Genomic DNA, 14,243 nt, shown 5'->3' with positions numbered 1-14,243 from the left:
TAGCTGTGTAAATACAGCGGCTACAAGAGCAGGTCAGAGACTAGAAATCCTGTCGTAAGTAACACCCCTCCTGACTCTCCAAAGCTTGCCCGTGGTCCACAAGGCACAAGTCGGGGGTATGATGGAATATTCCCCACTTGCCTGCATGAGTGCAGCTCCAACAATACTCAAGAAGTTTGATACCATCCCGGACAAAGCAGCCTGCTTGATTGGCACCAGTCCACCACCTTCAACGATCACTCCCTCCACCACCAACATTCAGGAGCAGCAGTGTTCAGCTGCAGATAAATTCACCAAACCACCTTAGACTGCACCCTCTGAATTGGAAGGATGATGGCACCAAATATCTGGGAACATCACCACCTAAAGGTTTCTCTCCAAGCCACTCACCATCCTGACTTGGAACTGTATCACCATCCCTTTAGTGTCACCAGGGCAAAATCCTGGAATTCCCTCCCTAATGCTATTGTGTGTCTCCCTGACAAACATAAACTGCAGTAGATTCAAGAAAACAGTTTACCATCACCTTTTTCGAGGGCAAATAGGCAAGGGCAATAAATGTTCAACTGGCAACACTTGTGTCCCTCTTGTGGGGGGGTGGGGGGGGGGGAGGGAGGTGAAGCCGAAAGCAAACTGGCCCTTAAAGACATGGTTTGTTTCTCTCCATACAAGATAACTCACCCATTCTTTTGTGAACGTGTGGTGTCTCCTCTTGGTTCACAACAAGCAATGTTCCCAACAAATAATACTAGCCCTGTTTAATAAGCAGCCATTGTTTCATGGACCTCCAAAAGTCTCGCTAGAAACCATTTCGAGATCCACTGTCCTAGATTACCTTTTTAGTATGCTACCTCAACAATTGTGACCCTCCAGTTTGTAATTTGCGTGGGGTTTTGGATCAATTCATATTGAGCATATGAAGTTTCTTCTTTATTCACAATGGACCGTTTTTCTTATTTTGCACAGCATTTTTCCAGGTATCACATTTGAAGAACTTTTAGTGTCCACTGTTTCTTGTCCATATTGCGTTTGTGTTTGAAATCCCACAATCTCCGATAAACCTTATCATTTGCATTTCACCTGTAATTTATTAAACATGCCTACCCAATGTCACAACTGGTTAATTGTGTGCAATTTATGCTGGGTAACTGGCTCTACCAATGAAGAGCCTTCCTTTTAGTGCTCTCTCTATATATCCTGTCTTAATGAGTTGTGTTTTCCAGAAAATGTTCAAACGTACTATATAAAAGGATGAAAGCATGAAACATGCCATTTCTGTGCTGGTCTTAGAGAGAAATTCTACTCACAATGAAGTAAATTAGATCATATTGACATTCAGGCTGTCCAGCAACTATTTGAAATGCTCTTGCTCAGAACATTATGGATTTCCACCAATTATCTTGCTTAGATAAACAAACCAGATATAACAGAAGGTTGCACATTCAATCTGTCTTTATGCAGCGTTGGCTGACCTTGCCCAGGGTGCTAAAGTTGGTCTTTGAATCTAACCACACTGGAAGATGAAGCCTGTGAAATTGTACACCAGCATGAAGTTACACCTTCAAGGCAGCAGGAAGGTTAAGGGGAGGGGAAATGTTGTTGTGACAGTTTACATATAACTTTAATTGTATCTTTCTAAAGGCCGTGGCACATTCTGGGAAATGGTTCCAGCATTGACGACTGATATTATATCCAAGTGGCCATTCTTCACATGGGAGTTGCCAGGTAGGCAAGGGATATTGATGAGGTACCTTGAGATTACAACAGGCAAATTGGTGTCCATTTTCAAAACACAATGAACAGAATAGCTGCAGACAGTTATAGATGTCATAGGTTTACAGATTAGTTTAGTATCTGTGATAAAATTGATAATTATTTTCCTGTACAATGAGCAATATTAAAATGACTGCTGCAGAAATCAGACTTGCACTACTAAAGATCAAGTTGCTGGTGAGATGTGGTGGGGTGCTGGATGCAGATAGGTTACAGTTTTGGAACTGTTTCAATCTCTGCTTTTGAAGTCAGTGCCAAAATAAATTAGGATTGTGGAGGTACCAAAAATTTGAACTAATCTACATTGTTGTTATTTAGCAAATGCAAGTCCCCAGAGCCAAGCAATTGCCGTCTCATTTGCTGAGTGTAAGGTGAATGGTTCACCACTTAGGCAAGGTCTGGCTGCACTACAGTTTACGTGCAGCATTAATTCTGTCTCTTCACAAGTCCACAAGCACTTGTACTGAGGCCTCAGCAATGGAGGACATTTGTGCAGGGGCTCAGATGTGATATTTCAAAGCCTGCTATTTGCCAGTTGGGGTTTGTTACATCAAACATGTTAGTGACTTCCCTATTTCCTATTCCTTGAGCCAGGGAATGTAGATCCTGCTTAGGAACATTGTTCCATATGTGCTGTTGAGATGAAAGGCCGACGATAAGTGGGTTCAATATATTATTATGCAGTGCTGGTTGTTTAGGGAGTGATGTTTGTCAGTACAGGAGACCTGGAAAGGGTGTACGATGATCATTTTTGCATGTAGTAAAGTGTCACCAGGTTGACTGTGATGATCTATGCAGATGGACACAGTACTTTGCTGTGGAATGTGATAGGGCAGGCCTATGATATAATGAGGTCTGGATTGTTGTGGCACCAGTGCAATGGCAAGTTAAAGTGAAAAACTGCAGCTACTGCAAGTCTAAAATGAAAATAGAAACTCAGGAGGTCTGGCAGCATCAAGGAAAAAATGTACAGAAGCGTATACTAAGAAGAGGATCTCAATTATGATATGGACTAAAGTGTAATAATTGAGCTTAGTACTTCTGGGATGAGAAAGTTGACCTGGTTTCCTGCTCTTGCTGGCAATTCAGTTATTAGCTGAAGTCCTTGCATGTCAGTATTGGGTGAGAATCTGACCAGATTCAGTTTGATGGTCTCGTTTTAAATTTAAATATTTTCTTGACGTTCACTGTTCATAACCGGAAGTGGTTAGTGGGCTGAGTGACTAGCTGGTTTCGTATATATGTGTAGCTGCGTGCTAGATAAAGCAAACCCCTCTGGTAAATGCAGAAGATAAAATTGGTAAGCAATAAATACTTGAAATTAATGATGCTGCCATTTTTTGAGGAGGAAAGCAGTAGTTCCTGAAGCTGTTGGACCAGTACTGCTGGTCAATTCAGAGGGCTGGATTTTCTTGGGGAGCTGGAGAGACCCTGTGGAGGTATTAAAATGGTGGCAGGGATCCTTTACCCAGTGCATACAGTTTTACAGTGTTACCTGATTCACATCACAGGCCAACACATTGAACTCCTGGCTGGTAGGGATAGGCTGTTGTTCACAATCCTCATGGAATGAGGCTGACTTTAAGGGTGCCTGGTTCTCTGCATCTTGGAGTTGTCATAAACCATGAATAAGAAACACTTTTTTTTTTCAAATAATTTCTAAAGGCTTTTCCCATTTTCCCCCTCAATGCCATGGCACTCTAGCCACCAACTATGGTCCCTCATACTCTCCATGCCAAGCACTGGTATATCTGCATTCATTCACACTAAATATTTTAGATAGAGGCAATGAACTCAATAATGGTAATAGGACGTGTTTCAAATAAACTTTTAAAAAGGAAATCAATTTGTTATTTGTGACTCTCTTCTATTAGAGTCAATCAATCAATCCTTAAAGTATTAATTACAGACCTGCGAACACTCAAGATTTCTTTATCTTATGTAAATAGACATTGACTCACCAAATTTACAGACTAGATCAGAGCTGTCTAGAAAACCATGTTTTCCCATGGACTCAGCTGTTTCAACGTTCTTTCTAAAAAAAATAAGATTTAAGGGTATGAGGGATATGTAAACATGAGGTGGAATGGATGGGACATAGGAAAGATGTGAGAGATAGAGATCCTTGCTCTTTTTGTTATAACTGAGATGTCACCCCAAAGACTGACATGGGCTTTTTCAACAGCTTGCCTCAGCCCTTTGGCTATCTCTGAACTCCTTTCATGACAGTGGGCCTAACCCCTGTTAGCTAATGTCAGTGTGAGAGGGAAGGTGATTTCTGAAATAACACCATTAAAATGGTACTGGGAAAGAATGGGACTAAAAACACTGGAGGATTTGAGACTAGGTTTAGCATATTAATTGTTTCCTCTTTATTCACAGTTTTCCACAAATTCAGCATCTATTCTTGAGTTGTATCGTTCACATGGAGAAAATCTGGAGCAAAAAAGTGAGGTAATAAGACTCCTAAGCATAAATAATACTTATGTATAATGGATCAATATTTTCCTAAAAAGCTAATTAAAGTTTTTACATTAGCAAGTGGCATATTCATACGGAAAGGTAAAAATAATCAGTCGTAAATTTGAAATCCCACATTTCTACCTGTCTGGGTATTTCTGAAACTAACCATAGTCCAAGATGGTACTGTCCTTTGTGGTTGTATTGAAGCTTATGCTGTGGCTTTCTGTCTGTGCAGACTGACTCGTCACATCTACACATTTCATTTACTCTCCTCACTCCACAACCAGAGTCTGGTTCCGTGGATATCTGTAAATACCTTACCGCACTATACGTACAAGCCTTATTATGACCAGTGCGAAGGGGTCATTGGCTTGCCCTTTTTCTTTTGTCAACTGCCTTACTTGGTCGCAACAAAACTTTTGATATTTTTAGCACCTTTCTCCAATTAAAATGTAGTTAAATAATTGTGCTGGAAGCAGTGAACAATCGCAAGCTTACCATCTGCCAACATGCATACACCCAATTATTCATCCCTACAAGCTGGAAAGGGCAGTACAGTATGAAAATAAACCAATACATGGCTTGGAGCCTTTGGGTTTCCTTGGGGCCTATGTTTTACTTTGGTTTATTGGACTACCACCAATAGCAGATATTGTAATTGTCTTGTAAGGCCGCAGTTTCCAGATGTTTTCTTTCCACTCACTGCTCTTGAGTGAGGCACCTTGATGCTGCTTGTAGAGACAAAGAGAGGATGAGTTGTCTCTTACCTGTGTTCAGCTCTGGCAATCTAAAATTCATCTCCTCTACCAAAGGGAGCTCTCCTTGAAATAGCAGCTTGTTTGTATGTTCTAAAGAAGTTTGTCTTTCCAGGCTTAGTGATTGTAGATGATGCTTTTATGACTAAATGTGAGGATGCTTACGGTATCAATCAAATAGGAGGTGAGGACCTTGTAATATCACTCATGATGGGGGTGGCAGGCTGGGCTGGCTGACTGATTTCATTGCTCCTCTTGGCTTAAGATGTTAACCTCAGATTGTCTTTTGTTTAATTGACATTGGTTTCATGAAATGTGGCTATGCTGGGTTAGTCACATGATCCCATAGCCATTTTACGTCAACGACTTGTTCCCTTTTTAAAATTGTTTCACTCCATAAAAGTCCCAGGTATCAAATTGGCCAATGGAGTTAAACATCATTGTGACAGCCCAGGGAGAAGGCAGTTCAACAGGGGTACATCACAGCCCAGAATTGATGTCTAAGGAAGCCACCTCCTAACTTTCATGAGTTCCTGCTGCTTGGGACATTGAAGTTAATAGTAATGGAGCAGCTGCTTTCCTGATTAAGATGAGTTGAGACACAGAATGCGGATTGAACCTGGCATTTTTCTTTCTTTTATGGTGCGGTGTCTTTATTTTGGTAGATACCTGAGGGTAGAATATTTAACAAAATGTCAGGGTCTTTCCTGTTTAAAATAGATATGCTTTGAATAATCCAAGTCTAGGCCATGATGTAATAACCAAACAGTAATTCCATTTGTATTGGATTCCTTTCAGTATCTTGACTAAATGCCTACTGTTCATCTTGAGTCCAGAGAGTGAATATTTCAATGGTTCACAGTTGATCCTAATTATACTTTCATTCAGTATGAACATATGCGCACCCCAGTAGGATAGGCATTTCTCTTTCAGTCCTGTTCTGTTATACCAGTATAGGATAGGGTTGAGACTGGAGTGTCCGTGATGAAGTAAATTTTGCATCGTTTGTCACCATCACTGAGACTGACTAACCAGGAATCAAACTGAGAAATATTTTTCATTGTTTCTAAATTCCATATGCACGAGTCCTAATTGATGGTGATTGGCATTAGGTGAGCAATGGGGGTCTGTAATGATTTCAGCACTGTTTGACAGACTGATGCAGATAATAGGACACACCAGGAAGGTGCATTCTTTGACCTTGACTGTTCTAGAGTGAAATTATTGGAATTTGCATCCTGGTATCTGATCTTGATGCTTCACATTGACTTCTATGACTACCTGCAACCACTGCCCTTTGACAATCTGTCTGGAGGAGTTGCTCTCCTCCTGTGTAAACAGAACATCCCTCTCCTCCACCAGTACATCCAATGCAGTGTGGAAACCTTGGAGGCTACTCTCTGCTATATTGTGCCTTTAGTTGATGGTTCCCAGGTCGCATTGACTTCCTACATATTGCCAACTCCTGTTGTCGCCACAATGCACCTACCTTTTCTGAGGTGCAGGATAACTTTAACTAGTACTCACCACTGGGTCATATTAGCTTTTGTTGATGCAGCCAGCTAGTCAACGGCATTGGGTTTGTGATGCTAGGATGCCAGTATCTTTAGACGTCAGTTGATTACATGTCATGAGCCCAGGCCTATTTTTGGGGCTATCCAATTTAGAAGCCTGTCTGTTTTTCCGGGAGTTAGCAGAGAGATGAGCAGGCCATTTTCCAAGGGAGAAAGGATTGAAATGATGGTCGTAATTAGGGCAGAGATGCACTGAAAATTAGTAAGGGTATTCCCAATTAAGCATGTGTCAGTATTTGTTAGTATTTTTGCAAGTTTATGCAAGTGACAGAAAAATAAATTGGCACATAAAATATCTTATATCAAAACTGAAGAAAGTAGTATTTTGTAAGTTTATTAACAGCATATAAATAATCTTGATTTCTTCAGAGGTATTAGCAATGATTTGTGTACAGACCTAACTATAGATGCAAGAGGGACAGATCCAATTCTACTGCTGTTCCCTCTGTACCACCAATTACCTTCCGAAATCTCCATCTTTTATACGGCTTTGGAGAGAATATTTGATAGTCTTTGTACAAATATTGCTATCTCATTGTGTGAGGTAATAGAACTTCTAACCACTCACTCGCAAATTATAAATCTTGAACTAAAAACTTGAACTTAGAGCAGTGTGCATTGACTGAAGGATTCTAACCCTGATAGATATTACAGTAAGATTGGAGAACACACCAGGGAATGACTTTGTGTACTTGCAGTTTCTAACTTTTTCTCTCCTCTGTTATTCTGCATTTTCTTCTCTCAGTACCAGATTCTTAAAGTCTAGAAACACAAGATGCCCTTGAATAACCTACCCAAATATTCATGTTGAAACCTTCACTCTGAACATGGAAGCTATTTATGTATTAGTAAGAGACATTACAGATCAGTGTGATATTGATCTCCAACTAGCATCCAATGACCAGTAAGTCAGGTGAGGGTTCTTACAAGACAATTTATGGGATACAATTCTGGTTATATTTGATTCCTATTATGTCCCTTAACAATCCAAGAAATGCTAGGGAGGAGGGACTTGGGAGAGGGGCGTTGGAAATGTGATAGCTGGAAGGAGATTAAGGTGAGGGTGATAGGCCGGAGTGGGGATGGGGGCGGAGAGGTCAGGAAGAAGATTGCAGATTAGGAAGGTGGTGCTGAGTTCCAGGGTTGGGACTGAGACAAGGTGGGGGGAGGGGAAATGAGGAAATGACGATGGATGATAAGATGTATATGGAGGTTGGTGGGGTGGTAGGTGAGGACCAGTGGGGTTCTGTGGTGGGGTGGTAGGTGAGGATCAGTGAAGTTCTCCACCGCATCTCCTCCACTTCCTGCCCCTCCGCCCTTGAGCCCCACCTCTCCAATCGCCACCAGGAGACAGGCTGCCTACTTGTGGAACGTTTCAGAGAACACCTCTGGGACACCCGGACCAACCAACCCAACCACCCCGTGGCTCAACACTTCAACTCCCCCTCCCACTCCACCAAGGACATGCAGGTCCTTGGACTCCTCCATCGCCAGACCATAGCAACACGACTGCTGGAGGAAGAGCGCCTCATCTTCCGCCTAGGAACCCTCCAACCACAAGGGATGAACTCGGATTTCTCCAGTTTCCTCATTTCCCCTCCCCACATTGTCTCAGTCCCAACCCTCGAACTCAGCACCACCTTCCTCACCTGCAATCTTCTTTCCTGACCTCTCTGCCCCCACCCCCACCCCGGCCTATCACCCTCGCCTTATCACCCTCACCTTAACCTCCTTTCATCTATCGCATTTCCAAGCCCCTTCCCCAAGTCCCTCCTCCCTACCTTTTATCTTAACCTGCTTGGCACACTTTCCTTATTCCTGAAGAAGGGCTCATGCCCGAAACATCGATTCTCCTGCTCCTTGGATGCTGCCTGACCTGCTGCGCTTTTCCAGCAACACATTTTAAGCTCTGATCTTCAGCATCTGCAGTCTTCACTTAATCCAAGAAATGCTACCAACTTTGATTTCAATTAAACTGAGCTAATTTGCTGTTGCCTGGTTAATTTGTAGCTTTTAATGAAATGTTTTCATATGCATATTCTTTGCAGGTTTATTTAATTTCTTTTGTAAAATTGGAAAATGTTTTTATAGTTTACTTTGCTGCCTTGGAATAACTTACTGTTTAGCTTCTTCAACTCTGTGTACATTTCTCTGAACGAAGAAACTAGTATTGACTAACCTACAATGTTCCAGTGGATGCAGACAATCTGCCCACAGTTTCACTTCCCTTTGCCTCCTACTGGGAGGATTTTTGTAAATTCTGAGTGATTAAGTATGTCTGCTTTTCACAGCAGATATAAAGTAATGAAGACTGGGTAAAGGCCAAAGTTACTTTAAAATTTAATATCCTTTAATGCAGGAGAAAGATTTTCCATCTGTGTTGATGTTTTTGCATGTTTAGACTGCTTATTTTGCAAAAGTTTGAAGGCAAAGTTTTTATTTTAAGTATAGAATTTTGCATTGTTTTAGTTAACAATTAGGCTGAGTAGTGTTTCCTTTAGCTACCATGAAAAGCATGGCAATAGCAGTAACGTTAATTTCTGTTGGAAGCATCAAAACTACACTGGGGATGGTGTTCACTCCCTTCCTCCAAAGTGCTGTTGAGCTGCAGCTCCACCCACTGAAACTGGGTTCTTGGTCCACTCATGCACTGTGACTGAAGATCTGTTTTTTCCTCAACCTTGTGTCTCAGCCAGGATGACAAGATTGAGGCTGCAACTTAGTACTAATTCTACATAAGCTCTGACGTTTCGTTTGTGGCTTTGGAAAAAGGTGTACAGAGAGACTGGCAGCAAACATCTCGAGACTAACAGGAACTGGGCAGAAGCTGTTCAGTAGTGGAGAAAGGCTATGTGTAATTGGTCACAAGTACTGAATTTACTTGAGACGTTGCCAAGTTTTTTTTAGTTACCCTCGGTCCTGCTTTTCTTCAACTCTGGTGTTGTGGTCATGAGGGCAATAAATAATCCAATGTTGGATGTATGCATCAGTGTCTTGTGGTGTTTGCTGAAGCAGGTGGGTGGGGTGCTCAGGTTTTCACATGATTCTTTTGTTTGCATTAGATTAGATTAGATTAGATTACGTACAGTGTGGAAACAGGCCCTTCAGCCCAACAAGTCCACACCGCCCCGCCGAAGCGCAATCCACCCATACCCCTACATTTACCCCTTACCTAACACTACGGGCAATTTAGCATGGCCAATTCACCTGACCTTAGGTGACCATCCGGGACTGTTGGCAATATTTGGGGTGGTTGGCACATTTATGGATGTTACTAGTTTAAGTTGGATAGTCTTGGATTGGAGATTTCCACAAATGATGTTGCATTTTTTTTTCCCAGGGAAATTTTGGGGATATCAGTTGTGTTTCCTCTGCCACCTCATTGTTTGACATGATGAAGCTCCGAACTTTGTTTTGAAGGCTTTGTGTCAGGCATGCAGATGAGGTGGCCCACCCAATGCAGCCTGTTAACTACAACCAGTGCCTTGATGCTGGGGCTGTTAGCCTGGGAGAGGACACTGATAGGCAATCAACTATGTTACCATTGTTCCTGCAAAATCTTGGAGGTTCATCACTGGTGATAGTTCTCCAAGGCATTGAAGTGTTTGCTGTACATTATCCGTGTCTCTGAAGTATACAGGAAGTGCCCTATAGATCACAAACTTGGTGTTGTGTTTGGTCTGTTTCTCATTAAATATTCTGTACCTCAGAGTGTCAAATGTTATGCTGGCACACTGGAGGCAAGATTGAGTTTCATCGTTGATGTTCATCTACTCTTAGGAGGCTCCCAGGGCATGAGACAAATGCACAATGCTCGAGAAATTTCAGCCTGGCAGAATCTGCAAAGGAAGTTATACTGGACCTGAAATGTTAACTCTGGGTTTCCTTTACACAGATCCTGTCAGACCTGTTGGGTTTCTTCAACATTCTGTTTGTTTTGGATTTCTGTCATCTACGATATTTTGCTTATCTCAATGAACGAGAATTGATCCCACCTTGTCCAATGGCTCACATGGAGTAGGCCAGTCAAGCACCTTTGAAGTTCGGATGCTGAGCCTCTCTGAATGTGTTGACAGGTGTGGAGCACAGTCTCTCTCTGCATAAACGCACATGTGATCTATATATTGCAGCTTGATAACAAAGTTTGAGGTGATCTAGGTTCTTGAATTTGAATAATTTCCTACTTGTACTGTGGAGCATCCCCACTTCAGAGGGGATGTTGATGAAGGTAGGATGAATGTTGTAAGTTGGAGAAAAGCATTGGTGCTTAGTTTCCACTAGTCACCTTATTGATTTCTAGCTGTCAGATTTTTCAACCTCGCAATGAACTGGGTTATGATGAGATGGTGGGGGATAATTTGTTTTAGGCTATGATTTGAGGAGACTGAAGTTGAGAACCACGCTTCAGTTAAGGTTGATTGGGTCTTAGTTGAGGAAATCCACAAAGTGCTCCACCCTATGAGTGCTGACTGCCTGTTTGCCTTTGCCAGTGCCAGTGATCTATGTCACTGTTTTTAACTCCACATGAGATGGATTCTGGTTGCTTGGGCTGCATTGTGAGTTGTTGAATTTTCTGTGCTCTTTCCATCCATCATCTGTTTGTGAAGTTATAGTTTTGTTGTTGGACCTTTTGCCTTCATTTTTGCAGATTTGTTTTCCTTCCCTTGAAGTTTGGTGAAGGCTCCAGGTTAGTTACACTTGCATTTTACTAGGTCTGGGATCTCCTAGTTGTTGTTCTCGTACCCCTGGTAAGAAACCAGTATTATCTTTACTGGTGTTGATTATGATGATTTGAAGGGCATTCTGGATATTCTGTGCTTCCTGCTTGGTGACATGGTCAGGTTTACTATGAAGTACTGGGTGAGTCAGTTTTCTTGGCAAAATTGTCAAGTATATGAACATTTACTTGCAGCTGCTTTTATGCTACTTCTGCCATTTTATTTTTAGCCAGACTGTTGGAAGTAGTAGACCAAATGAGGCAATGGTTGCTCCAACAGTTAGCAGCTCCTGTGAAAATGTGAATGATTGAACATCCTGAGATCCCTCACTTGGGTCATGATGTAGTCAAACAGGTGTCCATATCTGAAGCGAGTGTGTTGCCACGGATTTTAGATTTGCCTCTGATGAGATAGTGTGTCTCGTATCACCAGACCATGTTGTCGGCATTACCATGAGTACAAATTTGTATTGAGGCTTGGCATTGGAGTGAAGATGTTGGTTATGGGATGAGAAGGTTTTTCTGGAAAGCGTTAAAAGAATTAATTATGTAGATAACCAGGGCATGGAAGACGGTTTCACCAGCTGGTAGACTGGGATATAGTAGAGATGGACTATGTTGTGGAGGTGGAAGAAGTTGGTCTTTGTGATTGAGAGAGAATGTAGTTCCTTTCATAATTAAAGTTAATTTTGAATCCTATGTGTTTTTGTCCATAATACAATTCAACGTGTCTGACAGATTGGGTTGGATCACTTTATTTCTTCTTTTAGCTACTCCAGCAGCAGCAGCTACATTTATTTTTCATTGATGTATGCTGAAAGCTTGCATTGATGTTGAGATTTTTATGAAGAGAATTTTAAAAATCAGATAATTATTTAAAATGCTTGTGGCAAGTTTTGAAAGCTTTTGCAAATGATTACTAATGAAAAGTTGACAAGTGTGTTTCTTAGAGAATGGATTGGCAGAAATTGGCACTCTTAATTGGGCAAGATTTAAAATGTGATCTCTTGACAGAGGTGGTCCATATTAATAAAATTGTTGAGCTAATCAAAATTCTGAAAGATATATTTTCTTTTACACTATTGACTCAATTATAAGATCTTCTGAATCAATTTGAATTGGATATGTCATGGTTTTTCAGAGTCAAGATTAGAGTGGTGCTAGAAAAGCACAGCAGGTCAGGCAGCATCCGAGGAGCAGGAAAAATCAATGTTTTGGGCAAAAACCCCTCATCAGGAATTCATATTTAACTGACCAAACTGGACTTTTTCATTCTGGACTGTAATTTTTCAACCTAACCTACCTGGCATGCCAAACACTTGTCAAGATCAGCTCTTGAGTACAACTGCCAGAATTGTGGCACATTGGGTATAGGATTGGAAAATGTCATACATTTTCATTTCTTTTTATATCCCAGCCTTCAGGAATCACCTAAAGAGCTCCTGTGCAGTAGTTTGAGATGTTAATAAAGCAGTCTTGAAATTTATGCAAGGTTACAAATGGAAGGAAGTGTCTGCAACCATTTGATAATGGGAAGGCTTTGTCATGAGCTTATGGGACTGAATGTTCTTGAATTTGAGCTTTTGAACCAAAATGTTGTCCATCCTGAATTGGATAATGTGTGCCACCCTCTGTAATACAATGTGTGGGTCCATCTGTTTACATGGTAATTGTGAAACAGTAAGTGCTAAAAGAAGATAAGAGTCTTGAAGTTTGGGTGGGGGTGGTGGGGGTGAAGTTGGTTGCTGGAGACTAGAAATGTTGAAATTAATTGTTTTAAAAAAATGTCTTTATTTTATTAGCCCACATTTGACCCATGCTCTCAGCTGTAAGAACACCACACTTGGGCCTTCATTTCTGGAGTAAAGAAGGGAAAATCAGTACAACCACTTATCCTTTGCCTACTGCTGGCAATTACATGTGTGGAATGACAGGATAGATTTAGACACCCTGTGAGATCAAATCCCTTACTAACCAAATTTGTAAACAAAAGATTGACATTTGTGCAAGTTGTTATCCCTTGTGTATCGCTGTTGCAAGTCAGATCTTTCAGAAGAGATAAGGCAAAAATGTTAAAGTATGTTTTGTATTATAAATTGAAAAACAGTCATTTGCTAAATGTATTTACTGTCTAGTAACCAGGATACAATTGTTCAGTGACATGTACTGATAATTTTGCTTAAAACCTATAATCTGATTGTGGTAGTTCAAATTCTAGACCTTGAATTTTAAAGTTAAAAGAGTTTATTCTCCTTGTAATTGATCAAATTTACATCTCATAAACTTGCAATGAAATATTTTGAAAATAGCAAGCTTTCTTGTTGGAAACTTCATAACTTCTGTAAGGAATGATTCTATTCAATTGGATTGCCTCTGCTATGCACATTTTGGGATAATTCCTAGGACTCAAGTGTGAATGTAGAGATTCAACTGTGTCACTACCTGGGATTTGTATTGAAAATACATTAGCTGTGAATGTTTAGTGATTTATTTTCCATTTCTGAAAATACTGAGAAATGGTAGCTCCTTGTGTCTCACGTTAGAGAGTGAATGACCTGCTTGGATATCACAGGCTTTTAATGACTTCAGGATGTCCCCTAGTCCTTTCCAGTCAATGGAGTACTTTGGGGTGTGTCTCTGCGGTAGGAATCATGGCAACCGATTTGTACATGTAGGGTCCTGAGAACAGCAGTGAGGTTTCTGCTTTGTTTTGGAGATGTTGCTCAAGATTGTGGTGCACATGAGAACAATCCGACTGTTCTTTGACAAGTGCCAAGTATTCAAAATGTTAGTTTAAAATTCTATCCAAAAGATGCAGCTCTCACAATGCAGCACATCCTCGATTCTTCACAAAATGTCATGATTTCTTTTGGATTGGAGCTTGAATGCCCAATCATTTCACTGAGGTGAGAAATTTGACTCTGAACCAAAGATGTTCTTGATGACAGATATCAAAAATGA

At 41.0% G+C, this 14,243-nt stretch overlaps 1 protein-coding gene across 5 annotated transcripts in view; it reads left to right on the top strand.

Moving 5' to 3' along the window:
• LOC122557205 (Krueppel-like factor 8) overlaps positions 1 to 14,243 on the top strand; it is a 188,897-nt gene that overhangs the window by 24,518 nt on the left and 150,136 nt on the right. For 2 of the 5 annotated variants that reach the window (XM_087992066.1, XM_087992069.1), the window contains exon 2: positions 4,156 to 4,227. The exons of 2 other annotated variants lie outside the window; for them this stretch is intronic. In XM_087992066.1, the coding sequence (XP_087848192.1) occupies positions 4,156 to 4,227 (72 nt within the window). Of the gene's footprint in view, positions 1 to 1,641; positions 1,726 to 4,155; positions 4,228 to 14,243 lie in introns of all 5 variants that reach the window. One more of the 5 variants, XM_087992068.1, reaches the window with a different exon arrangement.

This window comes from Chiloscyllium plagiosum, unplaced genomic scaffold (genome assembly GCF_037043375.1).
Source record: "Chiloscyllium plagiosum isolate Xiang-an unplaced genomic scaffold, Cpla_swu_hap1 HiC_scaffold_11, whole genome shotgun sequence".
Classification (NCBI taxonomy): domain Eukaryota; kingdom Metazoa; phylum Chordata; class Chondrichthyes; order Orectolobiformes; family Hemiscylliidae; genus Chiloscyllium; species Chiloscyllium plagiosum.
This window is presented reverse-complemented; position numbering and strand designations above follow the sequence as displayed.